At 61.2% G+C, this 18,736-nt stretch overlaps 2 protein-coding genes across 11 annotated transcripts; one reads left to right on the forward strand and one right to left on the reverse strand.

Moving 5' to 3' along the window:
- Positions 1–1,725: 1,725 nt before the first annotated feature.
- PEX16 (peroxisomal biogenesis factor 16) lies at positions 1,726–9,913 on the reverse strand. 9 transcript variants are annotated; one of them, XM_045486640.1, is made up of 11 exons: positions 8,949–9,913; positions 8,637–8,672; positions 8,163–8,276; positions 7,784–7,860; positions 7,334–7,467; positions 7,097–7,197; positions 6,007–6,177; positions 5,770–5,922; positions 5,596–5,672; positions 3,421–3,485; positions 1,726–2,824 (listed from the first exon to the last, which is right to left on the reverse strand). In XM_045486640.1, exons 5-11 carry the CDS (start codon positions 7,405–7,407, stop codon positions 2,515–2,517), a joined length of 951 nt encoding a protein of 316 aa, XP_045342596.1. In that variant the 5' UTR covers positions 7,408–7,467; positions 7,784–7,860; positions 8,163–8,276; positions 8,637–8,672; positions 8,949–9,913; the 3' UTR covers positions 1,726–2,514. The 9 variants fall into 9 exon arrangements, with proteins under 9 accessions (XP_045342596.1, XP_045342597.1, XP_045342595.1 ...); XM_045486641.1 differs by lacking the exon at positions 8,949–9,913 and adding an exon at positions 8,875–8,935; XM_045486636.1 differs by lacking the exon at positions 8,163–8,276 and adding an exon at positions 5,356–5,475 and having other exon boundaries at positions 2,640–2,824; positions 5,596–5,668; positions 8,875–9,884.
- A 2,946-nt stretch (positions 9,914–12,859) lies between these two features.
- LARGE2 (LARGE xylosyl- and glucuronyltransferase 2) lies at positions 12,860–18,696 on the forward strand. 2 transcript variants are annotated; one of them, XM_045486681.1, is made up of 15 exons: positions 12,860–13,131; positions 13,226–13,384; positions 13,477–13,586; positions 13,912–13,994; positions 14,269–14,392; positions 14,636–14,807; positions 14,935–15,039; positions 15,510–15,622; positions 15,697–15,822; positions 15,900–16,055; positions 16,185–16,345; positions 16,775–17,053; positions 17,417–17,566; positions 17,694–17,889; positions 18,153–18,696. In XM_045486681.1, the coding sequence occupies exons 2-15, from the start codon at positions 13,288–13,290 to the stop codon at positions 18,360–18,362; spliced, it is 2,082 nt and encodes a 693-aa protein (XP_045342637.1). In that variant the 5' UTR covers positions 12,860–13,131; positions 13,226–13,287; the 3' UTR covers positions 18,363–18,696. The 2 variants fall into 2 exon arrangements, with proteins under 2 accessions (XP_045342637.1, XP_045342638.1); XM_045486682.1 differs by having other exon boundaries at positions 14,269–14,362.
- The last annotated feature ends 40 nt before the right edge of the window (positions 18,697–18,736 follow it).

Raw genomic sequence — 18,736 nt, forward strand, 5'->3', positions numbered from 1 at the left:
TAAATATGTTGAATGAACCAATGCAGCGTGACAGCATGCAGACAGGCTCTTCTCAGGCTGAGAGCCCGCTGTGGGGCCCTTTCTTTGACTCCCGCTCAGCCCCGTTAGTGCCACGCAGACCCGGCTCACTTCGGAATCTCAGAGACTTTAAACACGAGACCCTCGGCCCCACTCCAGACCCGTGGAATCAGACCCGAGGGCCGAGAGGGGCTCTGCACTTTGGAAACCCGGCTGCTTCTAAGACAGCGACCTACTGGGGGTCCAGCCCCACCCCGGTAACTGCCAAGGTGCCCAAGGCCCAGAGAGGGACAGCCCAGGCTCCTGGTCCTCAGTGCCCCGAGGCTGACAAGCCCTGGTGTCTCAGTCCAGACTGTCCTCGTGTGCTGAGCCCACACACTAAGCTCCCCGTGGTCATCTCCCTTTCTGCATCTTGCACACAACTGTCCCTCACAAACCTGTGCCGGGACCCTCCGTCCTCACCACAGTTCACCGCTGGGAACCACGGGTTCTGGACACTGCCCAACTCAGTCCCTCGTCGCGCACCCTCTTTGCCTCTGAGATGCCAGTCTTCCCCTCTATCCACAACAGGTCCCAAGGTATGCCTGGGTTCCACCTACACCCTGCCATCGCCCTGCCACGACCTTAGTCCGGCCCTATTCTGCCACCAGGTCACCGTGCTCCCCCTCCAGCATGGTCTGCCACCAGCACCCCTGCACCAGGCCACTGGGTCTGTTCGGGGTTTCTTTAATGTTTCTTTTTTGGGGCTCCTGGGTGGCTCAAGTCAGCGAAGCGTCTGACTTTGGCCCAGTTCACCATCTCACGTTTCATGAGTTCGAGCCCCGTGTCGGTCTCTCTGCTGTCAGCGCGGGGCCTGCTTCAGACTCTGTCCCCCTCTCTGCCCCTCCCCTACGGGTCCTCTCTCTCCAAATATGTAAACTTAAAAAAAAAAAAAAAAGTTTATTTTTGAGAGAGAGTGGGGTGGGGGGTGACAACGGGGGATCAGAAGTGGGCCCACACTGACAGTAGTGAGCCTGACGCGGGGCTTGACTCCCAAACTGCAAGATCATGACCGGAGCCAAAGTTGGTCGCTCAACCAACTGAACCACCCAGGTGCCCCCGGGACGAGGTTCAGAGTGGCCCCTTCCCCCGCTGCCTTCCGGAGGCAGGTCGAGCTTCTCACCCGGCCTGCGATGGCTTGTTGGATTTGGCCCTGCCTTTCCCCTCCCGCTCATCCCTTCTGCTCCTGCCCTCCCGTCCCTTCCACCCCAGCAGCGGCTCACACGGCTGTGACTGTGACGTGTTACCGCTTTGAAAGCCTGCTTGAAGGGAGGCTTCCTCGACCAATCGCTCTCCGCAGGCGCCAGTCTAGGCAGCAAGCATCCCCCACTCGCCCACCTCCGACCTAGACTCTCACGACCTAGACTCGCACGTCCACACGCCCACCTATCCTGGCACGCCGCATGCACTCACACGTGTCTCCGCCGGTCCTTGAGAGCCGGGCCGACAAGGAGACCTGTAGTTACTCCCTGCGGAATGCACAGCACCAGGCCCAGGGCCGCTACAGGGCAAGTGCCCGGCCACAGTCATTCTACGCAACACGAGGTTGAGGGCCTCAAGCTGTGACTACCTGAAGACTGGTCCCTTCGCTTTCCAGCCCAGGACCCGGGTGTGCCTTTCCCAGAAGCATCGGGGGGGGGGGGGGGGGGGAGCAGAGGCAGGCTGGCCCCTCCTACAGTGGCTCCCCCCGGGGTGTCAGAGGAGGTGAGGCAGGGCGGACACTGGTGCAGATGGAACCTTCAGAACTTAAAGGGCCACTCATCTGGCTAGAAATCGGCAGGAGGGTATGGTCCGTTCACAGGGCAAAGGGGACGGGAGCGGAGGCTGAGGCTGGGGACGGAACACGCACAAAGACCAGGCTTCAGTCGCTCAGTCTGGGTCCCTGCACCCTCTCCAGCAGCGAGTGTGGGCCTGGGAAACTCGGCCCAGAGGGAGCTGGCAGGGAGAGTGTGAGGAGACCCCAGCTCACACCCCCTGAACCCGAACCCGGCTTTCCCCCAGAGCCTCTCAGGCTCCCAGCATCAGCCCCAGTGCCGGCTGGCGGCTGACCTACTTTGCCTATGGGAGAAGCCCGCTGCCGCCAACTGGGGGTTCAGGGCTTGAGGTACCCCTCTGCGGCAAGCCGGGCCCACCACTTGTCAGGCTCCAGCACAGAGGCTGACAGGCGGCCACCGCCAAGGGCAGCGGGAGCAACACGGCCCTGCGGGGAAGGGACACACAGAGGCTCTGGCCAGAAGACACGCGGGCCGATGTCATCCACCGCCCAAGTTCGGCCTTGTTTGTTGTCAACACAGACCGGTGACAGGGAAGCGGAGTTGACTTCTGCAGCTGCCAGCAAGCGGCTCCCTATACGCGATGGGGCTAAACCCCAGCTTTCTGTGGCCGGAGGAGAGCGGGGCCCAGTCCCAGCAGAGGCTTCTCGGCCCCGGTGATGAGGTACGGGCTGCAGCGGCTCCATCACCGAAGAGGGAAGGGTTGAGAGGATGTTAGGGGGGTGCTCTGGTGGCCGGGCGGTGGGCCGGGCCTGGCCACATGGGAGTGCCAGGTGCCCTGGGCAATGGGCATGAAGAGGCCACATGCTTGGACACCGCCGGAGTCAGTTTTATTATAGCAGAGGGGCCCCGGGGGACTGGAGGGCCGAGGCACCCCCTGCCCCCAGCAGCAGGGCACGCCACCCCGCCCCTCCCTGCACCCGCTCCCGGGGTGTGTCAGCCCCAACTGTAGAAATAAATTTTCTGCCAGGTGGGCAAGTAATCCATGAGCGGCCCTGCAATGAGAGAGAGTTCGGGGCTGAGAGCCAGACTCCAGCCTGACTCTGCTCTACCTGGGGCCTGTCTGGCCACTGCTGCCCCAATACAGCTGCCCACAGCTGCCCAGCCAGGAGCCCAACTGACTCTCCCACCTGTCAGCCCATAGGGAGGCAGCATCGCGGTGACCCCCGTCCCCCTTAACAAAGATTCTCAGGCTCAGAGAAGCCATATGGCTTGTCCAGCTACGGATGGCGACAGCCCGTCTGCTGAGGTACGAGCTCCAGTCTAGTGGCCTTCAGCCCGGCCATATAATCCCCACTCAGAGAAGCCAGTGTCGCATCGCTCCAGGATGCTGAGGCAGGACTAAGGCTGACAGCCCAATGTGGCCTGACGCTCCTCCCACGACAGGACGCCCTCTTCCAGCCACCCCTGAGGCTCTACAGGCCAGCCTGGCCCACGCCCAGGAGCTGTCACCCACCCAATCCGACCTCTGGGCTCTCTCTCCTGTCAAGAATCAGATTGCAAGGAGATAAAGAGAAAACAGTCAGGGATGCGGGGCCACTCACAAGATCTGTGATACCCAGTCATCAGCATCCCACCATCCCACACTTACTCGCGACCAGGCCAACGCCCGGGACATGGTCTGTCAGTAGCTGGAGAAGGAAGTGGATCCTTGCCCTGCAAAGAGAAGATAAACAAGGCGCAGGCTGAGGAGGGGGTCTGGGTGCCTGCAGGCCCCAATACAAAAGGATGAGAGCTCTGGGCCACAGGCCTGGGCCGCCCACAGCTCAGCCGCGGACGGGTGGCGTATTCCCAGCACCCCACAGACACTGCCTCCCACCCTCTCTCTCCCTCGTCTTGCCCTTCCTTCTCCTGAGCCCACAAACACTCATGGAGCCCCGAGCAGGGACAGAGAGGGCCCAGAGGGAAGGACAGTCCCACCCTGCCTTCGAGAAGCCCCCAGTAAGCCAGAAGAGCTGAGCCACACTGAAACCTCACAGGCCCACGCTGAGAGTGACCAGGCCCCAAGGGGGCATGCAGTCTGAGGGGGGCACACTCAGAGAAAGGGACAAGGGCCGAAGCCCTATTTTTTAAGAGACAGGGCTTCCCCACAGGAGAACCTGGGGTGAGGCGATGGTGTTGGGGATGATAACAAGAAATGATAAGGGGCGCCTGGGTGGCTCAGTCGGTTAAACGTCCGACTTCGGCTCAGGTCATGATCTCGCGGTTTGTGAGTTCGAGTCCTGCATCGGGCTCTGTGCTGACAGCTCGAAGCCTGGAGCCTGCTTTGGATTCTGTGTCTCCCTCTCTCTCTGCCCCTCCCCTGCTTGCGTTCTGCCTCTCTCTCCTTCAAGAATAAATAAACACTTAAAAAAAAAAAAGAAAAAAAGAAAAGAAAAAGAAGTGATAAGATTCCTGGCACTCACTAAGTGCTTACTGTATACCAGGCATAAGTTTCTAGACCTTTCTCAGTATGGGCCACTGCTGTGAGGGTGCGAGGCTGGTCTGGTCTCTGCAGGAATGCACGCCACACTAGAGGCACGCAGCCTGGGGAGCCCCCTCTGCCGTCACTGTTGCCCCAAAATGCCTCGGTTCCTGGGGGGGCTATGCTTTCTCTGCAAAGTGCAGACGATCTGGGAGCGGGGGAGGGGGAGGGGGCGGTCACACGGTCCACATAAGTCTCTGGAATATTTCTCTAGAGCAAGGAATACGACTTGGCTTTAGAACCTTGCGAGCTTCCAAACTTATCTGAAAATAGCAACTGCCAGGCCAAGCTATTTTCGCCAAGGTGGTATTAAGTTTGGCCCAAACCTGCTTCCTGTTGCCTCAAAAACACACCAAGCCAAACCAGAGCCGGAGGTTGTGGGGCCATAATGTTAAATGTAATTCTAGTTACTATTTCAGTCTTCCTTGTTAAGATGTAGAGACAGAGGGGGTCTGGGGAGCCTCCGGTCCGTCTCATGGCCCCAGTCGTTGTACAGGGGCCTCGGATCTCAGTGTGACCTGGGGCAGTCGCCTGGCAGGCCCTGGGGAGCGTGGCCCCAAGCCACCCCCTACTTGCTGCCAGGGAGCCCTGTGTCCAGCTGAGGACGCTCACAGGTGACGGCACGGAGGCTGGGCGAGGTAGGGGCAGGCTAAGAGACAGCATGGAGGTGGCACCCGGCTCTGCCACTGGCCAGCTGGGTGGCTCTGTTTAAGGTGCCCGGCTTCTCCGAATCTCAAAGGCTTCTTCTGACAAGTGGGGATCCAAACTACTCAACCATCGCGCCCACACCCGCCACCATCCCGGCGGCCCTGCCCTTGGCGTGCTAACACCCCTTAACTCCCGCACGCTTGGGCTGACAGCGCTGAGGCAGGGCTGGGCGGGCTGCCATCTGATGAGGAGGTGGCTGCACCCAGGACGGCACACGGTGGGTGCTCGCTCTGGATGGAGGAAGGAGGGAGCAGGGGAGAAGACGTGCTCGGCGGTTGGGACACCAGTGCCCTGCTGGCCTCCCCTCCACACGGCCGAGGGCGGGCCTTGCCACTTGTGGTGGCCGGTCCTCACTCGGAGAAGCGGTCATAGAATGGGGAGCGCAGCAGGTAGTAGAGCAGCAAGACGGTCCGGCGCCGCAGCTCCAGCCGCTCCCTCCGGGTCAGGCCCTTCCTGTCACTCAGGAGGCTCAGGCTGGGGGCAGGAGGGGACACGGTCAGGGGCAGCAAGAGAAGCAGACGGCTCGGGTGAGGACAGGCCTGCAGCCCGGAGCCCGGCAGAGGGAGTGGAGCCCCCAGGAGGGCCCAGGCTCACCTGGTCACGTCCACGACACCAGACAGGAGCCAGGGCGTCCACGACCGCTGACCCCACAGGCCCAGGCTGAGCACTGACGGCCAAGGTGTCAAGGAGGTCTCCAGCACGCGGCCCGCCCGCCCACTCCCCATCCAGCCCACCCCGCAGCGCCGGCCAGCCCCGTGCTAAGGATACGGTGCAGCAGGGGCCGGGCGATATACAAGGACTCTGCGATGGTCTCTTGCAGCCCCAGCGGGGTGGGGGGGACACTCAGCTCCTCGTGCTGCCGCTGCTGTCGTCCCTCCCGCTGCTGGGGGGCTCCCCAGTGCCTCGAGTGCAGGGACGGAGCTAGAACACAGGGGGCAGATGAGCAGTCAGGCCCAGGCTGACCTGAGCACTGAGGTTCCCAGTCCACCTACATCCTACACTTACTGTTCTGGAGGGTTCGTACCACTCGGTTTGACCGCTTCCCAACGTATGACTGCTCCTGGCTGCCGGGGCTCTGGTCACAATCTAGCACGGACAGACAGAAGGCCGTACTGTCAGAGGGACGTGTTTCCAGGAGGGCATGCAAAGAACAGGTGCACAGTGAATGCTCGCGGGCTGAGGGGAGAACGGATGAGCACGGATAAGCGTGTACGAAGGCCGTGGCTGAGGCAAGGACACCGTAGCCAGGCACTGTGGCTCAACGTTCTCCCTGGCCTGGGGGAAAGGTCAGCATCACCCGTGGCAGGCGAGCCAGCCAAGAACCCAGGCTTCCCAGGGACTAAAGTGGCCCAACCACAATTGTGGGGACCGCAGCACCAGAACGACCATGTCTTCTCAGTCCGTGGCTTTCAGTAGGACCACAAGGAGAAGCAAAGAGCTGTCCCCACTCAAGGCCAGGAGAGTCAGGCCTGGAGGCCAACCGGTGAGGAGTCCAAAGCCCTGAAGGGACAGATCTGCCAGGTACCCTGCCTCATGAAGCTGTGCCCTCTTGATAGATAGAACGAGGCCCAAAGACATGGTTGGCAGGACCTCTGTCTCCTACTCAAGCCATCCCCTGTTCCTGCTGCCCACCAAAAAGAAGGAGGACTCTGGCGCCAGAAGCCCTGAGTTCAAGTTCTGATTCTGCCCCTAGCCTAACCTTTCTTCTTTCCCTCTGTACACTACAGGGTGACGAGAGCAAACTGAGCTGATAGGGACAGATGTGCTCCATAAACAGACAACACTCAGGGCGCCTGGGTGGCTCAGTTCGTTGGGCGACTGACTTCGGCTCAGGTCACGATCTCGCAGTTTGTGAGTTCGAGCCCCGCGTCGGGCTCTGTGCTAACGGCTCAGAGCCTGGAGCCTACTTGGGATTCTGTGTCTCCCCCTCTCTCTACCCCTCCCCTGCTCATGCTCTGTGTCTGTCTCTCAATAATAAACAAACGTTAAAAAAAATTTAGTTTTAAACAGGTAACACTCCACTCATGCTGGCCGGTTCTAAACCCACAAATTAATCCTATGTCCCAGGCCACTCCAGAGCGTGGAAGCACCTTACCCGGGGATTGTGCCTGGGTCTCCCTGTCCAGCGGAATGATGGGGGGTGAGGTCTGGAGGCCAGCCTTGAACCAGATCAGCAGGAACATCCGTAGGACAGCCCTAGGTTGGGAGTATGGCAGGGCTGCAGGGGAGGTGGCTAGCCGGCAGGGGGTCAGGGGTGCTCTGCTGAACCCCATACGAACTGCTGGCCTGAGATGCCCCCACCCAGGCCCTGCCCTCCTCAGTCCCGACATACTTGGCCAGCTGGATGAGGGCAATGACGAGCCAACGGCCCACTTCACCCCACACCTTGGCGGCCCCCATCTCCATGAACACCTCCACGCACTCGAGCACACTCAGCCATGTCAGCAGCTTCTGCTGGGTCAGCGACTGCAGGAACCCCAGGCCAAGAGGTCAGGGAGGGGCCCCAATCCCAGGCCCTCCCCCTAGAGGATTCCTCTGACAGGAGATATGGATTTTCCCCTAAGGCTGCACACGTAGGCCTGCGTTCTCCACGGGAGACAGGCTACCCTATGTCTCTGGAACTCAGAGAAGGGGACGCTAACAGCTCGACCCTGCGCCTTACGAGACGGCTGAAAGCTCATACTCTGAGACCAAAACACCTGCCACCCACGCGGGCTGGTTGTTACCACTTTACTCCCAAATCCCGACGCTTCCCGCCCTCGGCTCCCGACAGAATCCTCACCACAGGCAACTTTTTCCGAAGCTCCTTCCGCAGGATCCCGTCATTGAGCAGCACAAGCAGGTTAGAGGCGGAATACACTGAGGGGTAGAGCGCAGCCTTGAGGGGCTGGTGTGGCAGCCTCCAGGCCCTCCCCTTCTCTCCAGAGCCGCAGGGCTCACCTGTCACCTGCTGGGCTCCACCAACCACACACTCTGTGGAAACCAACCTGCCTCCCCCACCCACTTCCTCAGAGCTCCATGCTCCCCAGTATGACCTCGTGGGGGCGGTTGGAACAAGAAAGGATAGTTTGATCTCGTGACAAACCCTGCTGGACAGCACTGGTCATCCAGCCGCCCAGAACTGCCCATCGCTCTCAGCAGCCACGGATGTGTGGTCTCACCTCCTGGCCTTAGTTCTCTGCAGCCCGTCCCTGAAAGTCTGCTCCACCTCTACCGTTCACTACCTCCAGTGCTCCCTGGGCAAACACTACTGAGGCAGTTACAGCCTGGGGATCCTAGAATGTGGGAAATCCAGGTTTGAATCCTGGTTCTGGGATCATCAGTAGCCGTTCCCTAACCTCACTGCCTTTCTGTTCCCTCAACTGGACACTGAGAACGGTAGCGGTACCCACCTCATAAGACTAGAGGGGAGGATTAACTGGGCAAAGGCTGGAAAAGTGCTTGGGCCAGCCGCCTGACCAGTCAAGGTCCCCAGATTTGTCTCTCGACTATGGGGACATGGAGGGCCCAAGACGGTGAACGCTGGACCTCTGTCCGATTCAGTCACAGCACAGGACGATCTAATGGAAAACCTAGGGGTGGTCACCTCTCTCGGAAACCCCGCCGCCCCCCACCCTCCCCAGAGCCCCGCTCACCCAGCTCTGACAGCTCATGCGAATCCGCGAAGCGACCTGGGGAGAAGGCACAGGAGGCGACGGTAAGGGTTTGACTCAGCCTGCGGCTTCGGGCCCTGGACGTCCCCTCCCTATGCCCTATGGGAACCTGAAAGGAACTTCTCAAGCACAGCGACCACCACCCTGACTCCGAAGGGACGGGGCTAGTGGGGTCAGAGGTCAGAGCCTCGAAGGGATCGGGCATAGGTCAGGGTGGCACCTGCCAGCAGGTAACTGAGGCCCCGCACTGCCGTCTCCAGCTGGGCCGTGGCGGCCGGGTGGCGAGTCACGTACTCCTGGTAGCGGAGGCTCAGAAGCCGCAGTTTCTCCATCCTGCCCTCGGAACCGACAGACTCACGCACCGACAGTACGACAGGCTGCAGCGCCCTGCTTCCTGCGCCCTCCTTCCTGCTTCCGGTCCTAGGCCCGCCTCTTGGTTGCTTAACTTCCGCGGGCCCGAAGGATGTTGACGTGAAGGGCCATTGGGACTACCCTTCACCCCATTTCTTAAATCACCTCCCACTAGAATAGCGCTTAGCAACGGAGGGCCTAAACCTGCCCTCCCTGATCCTTCAGGTCATTGGTTAACACACTCTCCGCCCCCGACCCACCCAACAAGTTGGGGCCCGGTTCTTCCGCCTTCCGGGTGGGCTGCCCTCGCGCCTGCGCAGTTAGCAGTTCCAGGAAGGCTCCCGCGGTAGTCTTAGCAGTTCATTCTAGAGAATGGACCAGGACCCTGGAGTCTTTCCAATAGAACGCCGAGAGGCTCGAGCTGGAGGACCGGATTTTAAAGGGCTGGGAGGTAGCTCGCTAAAGGAACTTCCATCAGACTTGGGAGGCGCAGGGAGAGAGTCTTGGCAGGTGCGCGTTTGACCAGTTGCCTCGTCTGCCGTCCTCCCCGAGGTAGTGCGGGGGAAACTGAGGCAAGGAAGAGTACAGCCTTCCACGCAGTCTGGATCCCCTGGTCAGCACTGTTAGTGCTGGGCTTCGGCCACAGCTCCCGCATCGACTGTGCGGACCTTCACTCCCATCTTCGCAGAGAAAACTGTTTCGGACTTCTGCTATTGGCTCGGGGTGACCTGATCGAGTGTTTCCCTTTTCTGGATCTCGAGTTTCCCCATCTGTAAAATGGTTTAAGGAAAGACTTGGTCCTTGAACTCGGGCGCAATCTCAGAGCTCTTTTCGGCCCTCGGATGCACCTCCCGGTCCTCAGCTGCTCCCCAAGGGATGGGGGAGACTCCTGGGAATCTCCTCCCAAATGGGGCAGCCTCCCTGAAAGGGGCTGTGGTGGGAGAGGAGCGGCCAGAGGTTGATGCTCTGGGGAGGCCGCCACTAATTGGCTGTGGGGAAGGGGGCGGGGCATGGGTGGGGTCGCGCTGCTGAGCCCTTGGGGGACCTGGCCAGTCCGTTTACCCTGAGAGTAGTAATACAGTATTTTACCCAATTCCCTCTGCCGGTTATTATCTGCAGGCGAGGAAAGGATCTACTTAAGAATGCCGAGTCACATTTGAATCTTGGTCTAGTCTGACCACAGAATCTAGGCGGTTTAAGCAACACACCTCACTTGCCCTCCTTGCACTACCCCCTCCCTCACCCTCCTCTCCAGCTTAGTTTTTTTCTATATCAAGTGGGGAATCATAGCTGCCCTCCCGACTCATGCCAAGCAACGATGACTCGGGGAGATGTGTCCAGGGGCCTCAGGAGAGGCTAAAGGTCTTGGAGAACGGAGGGGGTCATGGGCATTCTCAACATTTCTCACCACCTCCTGGGAGCCAGGCTCACTCATACACCACTTCTCCTGGCAACCTGGCCAGCTTGGTATGAGCTCTTTTTCACAGATGGGGAATTAGAGACCCAAGTAGGGAAAAGGACTTTGTCCCAGGTCACGTGGCATGGCATTGGCCAAATGGACCGCCATGTGTGCCTCCCACAGCACTGTCCTCTCCCCTGCTGCCCATAGCCCAGGAAGGGTGGTGCATCGAGACCACTTGGTCTTGACTCAAATTGGCAGCTGGGTTTAAAACTAGGACTCAGGCTACTCAGTATGGGGCTCTTTCTCCCTGCACCCCACCATCTTAATGAACTTGTTCCCCCAACCTCGCCAGTGGGCACTCCTCCAGTCTCTCCCTCTGCAGCTGTGGAGAGAGTGAGGGTGGAGTGTGTGAGGTTCCTTTGATACTCCCAGGGCTGATGGTCCTGTGGTTCTGGGGAGGAACAAAGTGTGGAGAACAGAGCCACTGCCTCCCCCGGACAGAATGAAGGGCACTGGGGCTGGCGCCTGCTTCTCCTCCTTCCCTTCAGGACTGGGAGGGGCGCATGGGCTCAGCCAGTTGCTGCCTGAATTTCCTCTCCAGATCGCTGCCCGATTAGATCCCAGAAACAAAGAGTGGCCGTGAGTGCAGGAGCCACCCAGGACAGCTCCTCCCTGCTGGGTCCCTGCCTGGAATTGGTCACCTGGCTGGGCTGGAAGGGCCTCTGGGCAAGTCGGGCCAGAACCTCCCTCCCTCTAGTCTGCCCTGAGCCACAGGAGAAGAGAGCTAGACTAGTCTAACAAGTACAGAGGAAGACACTGAGGCCCAGAGAGGGGGCCTGACTAGGCTAAGGTCACACAGCAAAGTCTTGGGCAGAGATGGGCCAAACTAGGTCTCAGGCCTAGAAGACCAGTAACCTTTCATATGCCCATACCTGTCTCCCATGCCCCCTGGATGTCCCAGAACAACCTCTTGGAGGCCTGGCAAGCATCTCATCAGACAGGTTTCTCTGAACGGTAAGGTTAAGAGAGGGGTGCGGCCAGCACTGTGAATAGCCACAGTAAGTTCTACAGCCCCAGGTCCCCCACAAGCTCCCTGGACAGGCCCTGACTGTGTGCTCTACCCTCTCCCTCACATTTATACTGTCCCCCCCCCCTCCTGCCGCCTGCCCTGTGGCTACTGAGGGTGTTGGGGAGGGATTTGCCCAACCCCACTCCTGCTCCAGGCTAGGGATGAAGGTGGGAGGGGGGTGTGGAGGCTCAAAGCTTCAGACGCCAGAATGGCCCCTGCATCACTGCATCTCCTCTTAATTTCCAGATGTGCAGGGAGCCACCATAAGTCTCCATGGCAACCACCGCCCCTGGCCTCCAAAACCGGACCTTCCTGGAAGACCCTCATCTCTCAGAGAAAGGCCTCTTGGAGGAGGAGACTTGAGGGGTCTCAGCCTGGGCTGCTTTCCACAGCTTCTTTGGGGGTTAGGGTCTCTCAGCCCTCACTTTTTATAGGTGAAGTTGGGCTAAAGGACCCGTGTCACGGAGAGGCCTGGTGCATCCCATCCACTATCCCCATGAGCAGCCTTCTTCCAGGGGGGCGACCGGCTATACACAAGTCAGCAAGGTCAGTTTTATAGGAATAAAATAAACCAAGGGACGTAGAGGAGGAGCCGGCCTTGTGTGAATCTGGCAGAATGCAGGCAGAAGGAATATCAAGGGCAAGACCTCAGGCAGGAAACCCTTAGAGAAGAGTAGCAGGAAACTTTGCCTTCGGGGAAGAGCCTGGAAGGGACCTGGGAAAGGGGTGGGAGAGTGTCCTAACAGGTCACTTCAATTCTCAGACGAGAAGAATGCGTGTGTGTCACAGGCTGGGGGGGGGGGGGGGGGTAGGGGTGACTGAGAAGAGGCTTGTCAAACCTCAGCACGGGGCCTGGCGCGCAGAGTAAGAGCTGAGTCCACCGTGGTGGTTCAGGGGGCCAGGCTGCGGCCTGCTGTGGGGTGCAAGGTGGGGCATAATTAGAAATCAGCCCAGCCCCGGTTCACAATGCGCGGGTCTAGGCAATGGTGGGGGTTCCTGGCGTCGGTGAGGCCCCCTTGCCAGCTCCGGGGCAGGAGTAGACCTGGAGGTGGCTTTGTCTGGGCCGCGCCGCCAGAACTGCGGGGGGGGGGGGGGGGGGGGGGGGGGGAGGGGGGGTGGAAATCCCGGGAGCAGGAAGAAAAGCTGGAGCTCCAGGTGCTCCGCGGCTCCCGGGCAGGTCTCCGCCGGCCCGGCCTCTAGTCCCCAGAGCAGGTGTCCCTGACCCTCGAGGCCCCGCATTCCACTTCTTCCTCCTCACCCCCGCCGTCCCTTTGATCCGGGGCCGGGGGTCACGGGCCCCTCCCAACGGTGGGAGGTTAAGGGGAAGAGATGGGGCCCCAGAGCTGGGAAGAGGGGGATGGGCTCAGGGCAGGTAGCGGGGACTAGGCCTTCCTGGGTGGCTGCCCCGGCTCCCTCCAGCCATCCGGTTCGTTCCCAGGGCTGGGGGAGCCGTTGGAGGCCGAGGTAGGGGCGGGGCCAGGTCCCCAGGGGTCTCCCCGCCCCTACGGGCTCCGCAGAGCAGAGGTGAAACCTGAACCTAGGTTGGGGGCGGGGCTGGCTCCTGCTCCTCACGGGGTTGGCCTGCGCCTCCACCCCCTTTCCCTCCAGCCGGCTTCTGGAAGAGGAAAGTCTGGGTCCCCGAGCCCCTGGAGCAGGTGAGGTGGCGACTCAGTGCGGGAGGGAGGATCGGGCAGCCGTCGGGCCCCGCCGCCCGAGGCTGATCCTCCTGCCTCCCTCCCGGGTCCGCAGGGACCGCGATGGAGCCCGCAGCCCGGGGTCGCTCCCCTCCCTGAGCGCCCCCGCAGGCGGCCATGCTGCCCCGAGGGCGCCCCCGGGCGCTGGGGGCCGCGGCGCTGCTGCTCCTGCTGCTTCTGATCGGATTTTTCCTGTTCGGCGGGGACCTGGAGTGTAAGCGCGGCGAGCGAGGAGGCGAGCGGGGGTGGGGGTGGGGGGGGGGCCGGGATCCTTCCTCTGCCCGCTGACGCCACGTGTCCCTCCAGACGAGAGGCCGCGGGGAGCTGCTGCCCTCGACGGAGACCCGCCGGCGGACCGCGGGGGCCACAACCTCTCGGACTGCGTCCCGCCGCGGCCGCTGCCGCCCAAGTGCGAGGTAGGCGCGCGCGGCCCCTGGCGGCGGGAATCTCCGGGGCTCCGCGCCCCAGCCGGGCCACCCGGGCACCTGTGGGAATCACGACACCTGGCGTGGGCCGGGACACTGACCACCCAGCCGGGGACGACGCGTCCCCGGGCTCCCGCCTCGGTTTCTCCATTTGTGAAATAGAGGTGAAGTCCTACTCCACATCCCCCCACCCCATTCTTCCTTAGCTCTTGTTGCCGGGTGGGGCTACACTACCCTAGGCCAGGCCAGGCCAGTCGTGGGCTCTCACCTTCGAGTGGGGGAGGGGCTGCTGCCCACCTCTGCGCCTCCTCCCCAGCTCTTGCACGTGGCCATCGTGTGCGCGGGACATAACTCCAGCCGAGACCTCAACACCCTGGTGAAATCTGTGCTCTTCTACAGGTAGAACCAGCTGCCAGGGTGGGGGTGGGGAGGCAGGAGTGGGGAGCCACGGAACAAAGTCTTGGGCAGGATCTCAGAGCTCCAGTTCCCCCATCTGCGCCACAGGGACAGTGTCCCCTCCTCCCTTGAAGGTGGTTCTAAGAATATCCTAAGCCGGGTATGGAACGGCTCTTTGCAGAAGTTAGTGCTGCCACTTCTGGGCCCCTCCAGTGGGTCTTGTCCCGTGTTCTCCCTTCTCGGGCCTATCAGCTTTCCTCACTTGTCCTTCCCCAAGGAAAAATCCACTGCATTTCCATTTGGTGACTGATGCTGTGGCCAGGAACATTCTGGAGATGCTCTTCCACACGTGGATGGTGCCTGCTGTCGGGGTCAGCTTCTATGACTTGGAAGAGCTCAAGGCAGGAGCCCTGGCCCTTCTGCACTCCTTTCTGGCTGTGCACAGCCCTTTCCTCCCTCCCAGGGCATCGGGGTGAGGGTGTGGGGGAGAGGTTAGAGCTGCCTGGGACCCCCCCCCCCCCCGCCCCCATCCCATCACGCCTACAGAAGCTCAAATCCCTCACCCCTCCTGGGTGCGTTTTGGCACTCACAGGCCCTTCTCTGCCAGGTTCATGCCCTGTCCTTCCCCCCCCTGCCCTCCGCAGCCCCAGGTCTCCTGGATCCCCAACAAGCACTACTCTGGCCTGTATGGCCTAATGAAGCTAGTGCTGCCCGGTGCCCTGCCCCCTGACCTGGCCCGTGTCATTGTGCTGGACACAGATGTCACCTTCGCCTCTGATATCGCAGAGCTCTGGGCGCTCTTTGCTCACTTTTCTGGTGAGAGGTCTGGGACCCAGCCCCAGCCAGCCCCCCTCCCTGGCCTGTCCAGGCCCCGCTGTGGCCTAGCCCTGAGCCGAGGTCCTGTGGCAGCCTCAGGCAGCTGCCTCGTGCCCTCCCCTCCCAGACAAGCAAGTGATCGGTCTTGTGGAGAACCAGAGCGACTGGTACCTGGGCAACCTCTGGAGGAATCACAGGCCCTGGCCTGCCTTGGGCCGGGGATTTAACACAGGTGGGACAGTGGTGGGGGGAGGCAGGAGGGGTGGCCACTTGTCCTCAGGCCCCAGGGACCGGGCAGGGCACAGAATGCTAGGAACCCCCCCCCCCCCCCCCCAGGAAGAAACATTGGGAGAAGAGCCAGAAAACAGTTCCGACCATGGCTGTTTGTGTTGGATGACTTTGGCCAAGCCACTTGGTCCCTCTGGGCCTCAGTTTTCTCATCCATTAAATGGGGATGATTTTATCAGCCCTGGGATCACTGAGCGTGAGAAGATGGCTGTGGAGGTGCTCTGTAAGCTGTGCAGCGCGTCCCCTTTACCCCCAAGAGGAATGATTATTGACCGAGGTGGTCCACGCTATGTCTGAACAGACAGAAAAAAAACCAATGGGTCAAAAAATAAACATTCAAAAGACGCCTTCATGACCCCTGGAGCCAGGAGCTGGATTAGCCCAGGTGGGCATGACAGCCTTTCCCCTGGGCAGGTGTGATCCTCCTGCGGCTGGACAGGCTCCGGCAGGCCGGCTGGGGGCAGATGTGGAAGCTGACCGCCACTCGCGAGCTCCTCACCCTGCCCGCCACCTCACTGGCAGACCAGGTCTGTGGGAGCTTTTGAAAGGGGGGTGGGTGGGGCAAGCTCTGGGCCGGGATGTGATGGCCGTCTCCGCCCAGGACATCTTCAATGCCGTAATCAAGGAGCACCCGGGCTTGGTGCAGCCCCTGCCCTGCGTCTGGAACGTTCAGCTGTCAGACCACACGCTGGCTGAGCGCTGCTACTCGGAGGCATCTGATCTCAAGGTGAATGGGGTGGGGGCTGAGCGGTGGGCTTCTGTTCCCTGCTCCTAGCCCCGCAACAAAACCCTCTTGGGTTCCAGGTGATCCACTGGAACTCACCAAAGAAGCTGCGTGTGAAGAACAAGCACGTGGAATACTTCCGAAACCTCTACCTGACCTTCCTGGAGTATGACGGGAACCTGCTGCGGAGAGAGCTCTTCGGGTGCCCCAGCCCGCCCCCTCCGGGGACCGAGCAGGTGAGAGGGAGCTGCCTTCCCTTGCCCTGGGGAGGCTCTGCCCCTCTCTGCTCTGGGGGGACCTGGCCTTGCCTGGGGACCTATCCTCCTGCCCCAGCCCCGGTCCTTCTCTCCCCTCAATGTCCCCAGTTGCAGCGGGCCCTGGCACAACTGGACGAGGAAGATGCCTGCTTTGAGTTCCGGCAGCAACAGCTCACCGTGCACCGGGTGCACATCTCCTTCCTGCCCCATGAGCCGCTGCCTCCCCGGCCCCACGACGTCACCCTCGTGGCCCAGCTCTCCATGGACCGGTGAGAGTGCCAAGGACCGCACCAGGGAGCAAGGCCTGGGAATTTCCAGAAACCTCCTCCAGAGAGGACGGTTTCAATGGGTGGAGGGGAGAGCTCTCGTTGCCTGGTGCTTGAGGAGTTCCCGGATTTGGAGACACTGGCTGTGGTTAAGAGCTTGGGTTTTGGGGATCGTGTAGGTGCCTGGAAATGCCTGGAAATGCCCTCTGTAGCTGTGGGACCACGGGCAAGTCTTAGTATCTCTGGCCTTTGGTGTTCTTGTTCTGTGAGAAAGGACCCACCTTGTGGGGTAGTTGTGAAGATTAAGACCAGCTTAAAGAGCATTGGGAAGGTGCTTAATAAGTCACTTGAAGGGGGTGTTTGCAGCGGCTGACCTGGGGGGGGGGGCGGTGGTTCCAGCCGTCCTTGGGCTGACCACCCCCCTTATCCCAGGCTGCAGATGCTGGAAGCCCTGTGCAGACACTGGCCAGGCCCCATGAGCCTGGCCTTGTACCTCACAGATGCAGAGGCCCAGCAGTTCCTGCGTTTCGTCGAGGCCTCGGCAGTGCTCTCCGCCCGGCAGGACGTGGCCTACCACGTGGTGTATCGTGAGGGTCCCCTCTACCCTGTCAACGAGCTTCGTAACGTGGCCTTGGCCCAAGCCCTCACGCCTTATGTCTTTCTCAGCGACATTGACTTTCTGCCTGCTTATTCCCTCTACGACTACCTCAGGTGGGCCTGAGGAGGGAGGGAGAGGGACGGTGTATGGGTGGGTGTGGATGGCGGGGGGGGGGGGGGGGGGTGGTACCCGCAGGACCCCGGGCAAGTATGTCGTCGCCCGGGAGACGTCTGGGCCTCAGTTTCCTCCGTAAGAGGGGTTTGTATTGGGGCAGGGGCGCCACCTCGTTTCTCTGGGCTGCCGTAGGAGAGCGCGGGAGGCTGGGGCCCGCTTCTCACGGCAGGCAGCTCCATTTCCGTCTGTCTCCTGCGGGGCGTCTGGGCGAGCCAGCTTTGGGGCCTGCGGCTAAGAAAAGGAAGGGAATCGCTGGGCCCAGAGGCTTCCCTCTTCTCTGTTCATGGGTGCTCCCCCGACAGGGCCTCCATCGAGCAGCTGAAGCTGGACAGTGAGCGCAAAGTGGCCCTGGTGGTGCCGGCATTCGAGACCCTGCACTACCGCTTCAGCTTCCCCAGTTCCAAGGCCGAACTGCTGGCCTTGCTGGACTCGGGCTCTCTCTACACCTTCAGGTGGGAGAGGCCACTGCTCTGCTCGGCTCCGTTCTCCCCTCCCCCCCCCCCCCCCGCCACCGCTCCCCCTACCCCCTCACTGAGCTCCTGGTTTCAGCCTGGCTCTCTGCCCTCTCCTGCTCCGCAGGTACCACGAGTGGCCCCGGGGCCACGCGCCCACAGACTATGCCCGCTGGCGGGAGGCTCAGACCCCGTACCGTGTGCAGTGGGCAGCTGACTATGAGCCCTACGTGGTGGTGCCTCGTGACTGTCCCCGCTACGACCCCCGATTTGTGGGGTTCGGCTGGAACAAGGTGGCCCACGTCGTGGAGCTGGATGCACAGGTGAGGGCGTGCCTTGCTGCCTCTGGTTTCAATTTGAATGCCTCCAGGCCCAGGGAGCTCACTACGCCTCAGCGCGGCAAGCGCGCCATTGGGCAGTACTGTTAGAAATTCCACCTTTGGGTAGAACTCAAATCGTCTGCCCTTCGACCCTTCCTTTGGCTGTAAGGGGCTATTGAATAAGCCTGCCCCCCCGCCCCCCCATCCCCCCAGAGCTGTAATCTTCCCCTCAGCCCAGAATGTCCATCTGCCTCCCACCCCTGCAGGAATATGAGCTTCTGGTACTGCCCGAGGCCTTCACCATCCACCTGCCACATGCCCCGAGCCTCGACATCTCTCGCTTCCGCTCCAGCCCCGCCTATCGTGACTGCCTCCAGGCCCTGAAGGATGAGTTCCACCAGGACTTGTCCCGTCACTACGGGGCTGCTGCCCTCAAATACCTCACTGCCCTGCAGCAACCCCCAGGCCCCACCTGACCCCCCCAGGCTGGGCCTGCAGTGGCTCACCCCGGCCTCCCCCCCCGCGCCCCCCCCCCCCCCCCCCCCCCCCCCCCCCCCCGACCTTGGCTCTCACACGCTCCCTGCAGACACTGGAGCAGCCTTGCCACCCATCCCACCCTCCCTGCTATTTAAATTATTGAAGGTCTCAGTGGAAAGGGCTTCAGTTGGAGCACCTGTGGGGTGGGTCCTGGGGGCCTCCCCGTGCTGCTACGGCTGGGGTCTAGTCTCACTCTGCCCCAGTGGTTTGGGGGCTGGTTCCCCTAGCTTCATCTGTACATCTCTTTTTCGTAATTAAAAGTTTTTAAAGCCCTTTTGCACGTTCCTTCTGGTTTGGGGGCATGAGGGTGTGG

The sequence above is a fragment of the Leopardus geoffroyi genome, chromosome D1, assembly GCF_018350155.1.
Source record: "Leopardus geoffroyi isolate Oge1 chromosome D1, O.geoffroyi_Oge1_pat1.0, whole genome shotgun sequence".
NCBI classification, from domain to species: domain Eukaryota; kingdom Metazoa; phylum Chordata; class Mammalia; order Carnivora; family Felidae; genus Leopardus; species Leopardus geoffroyi.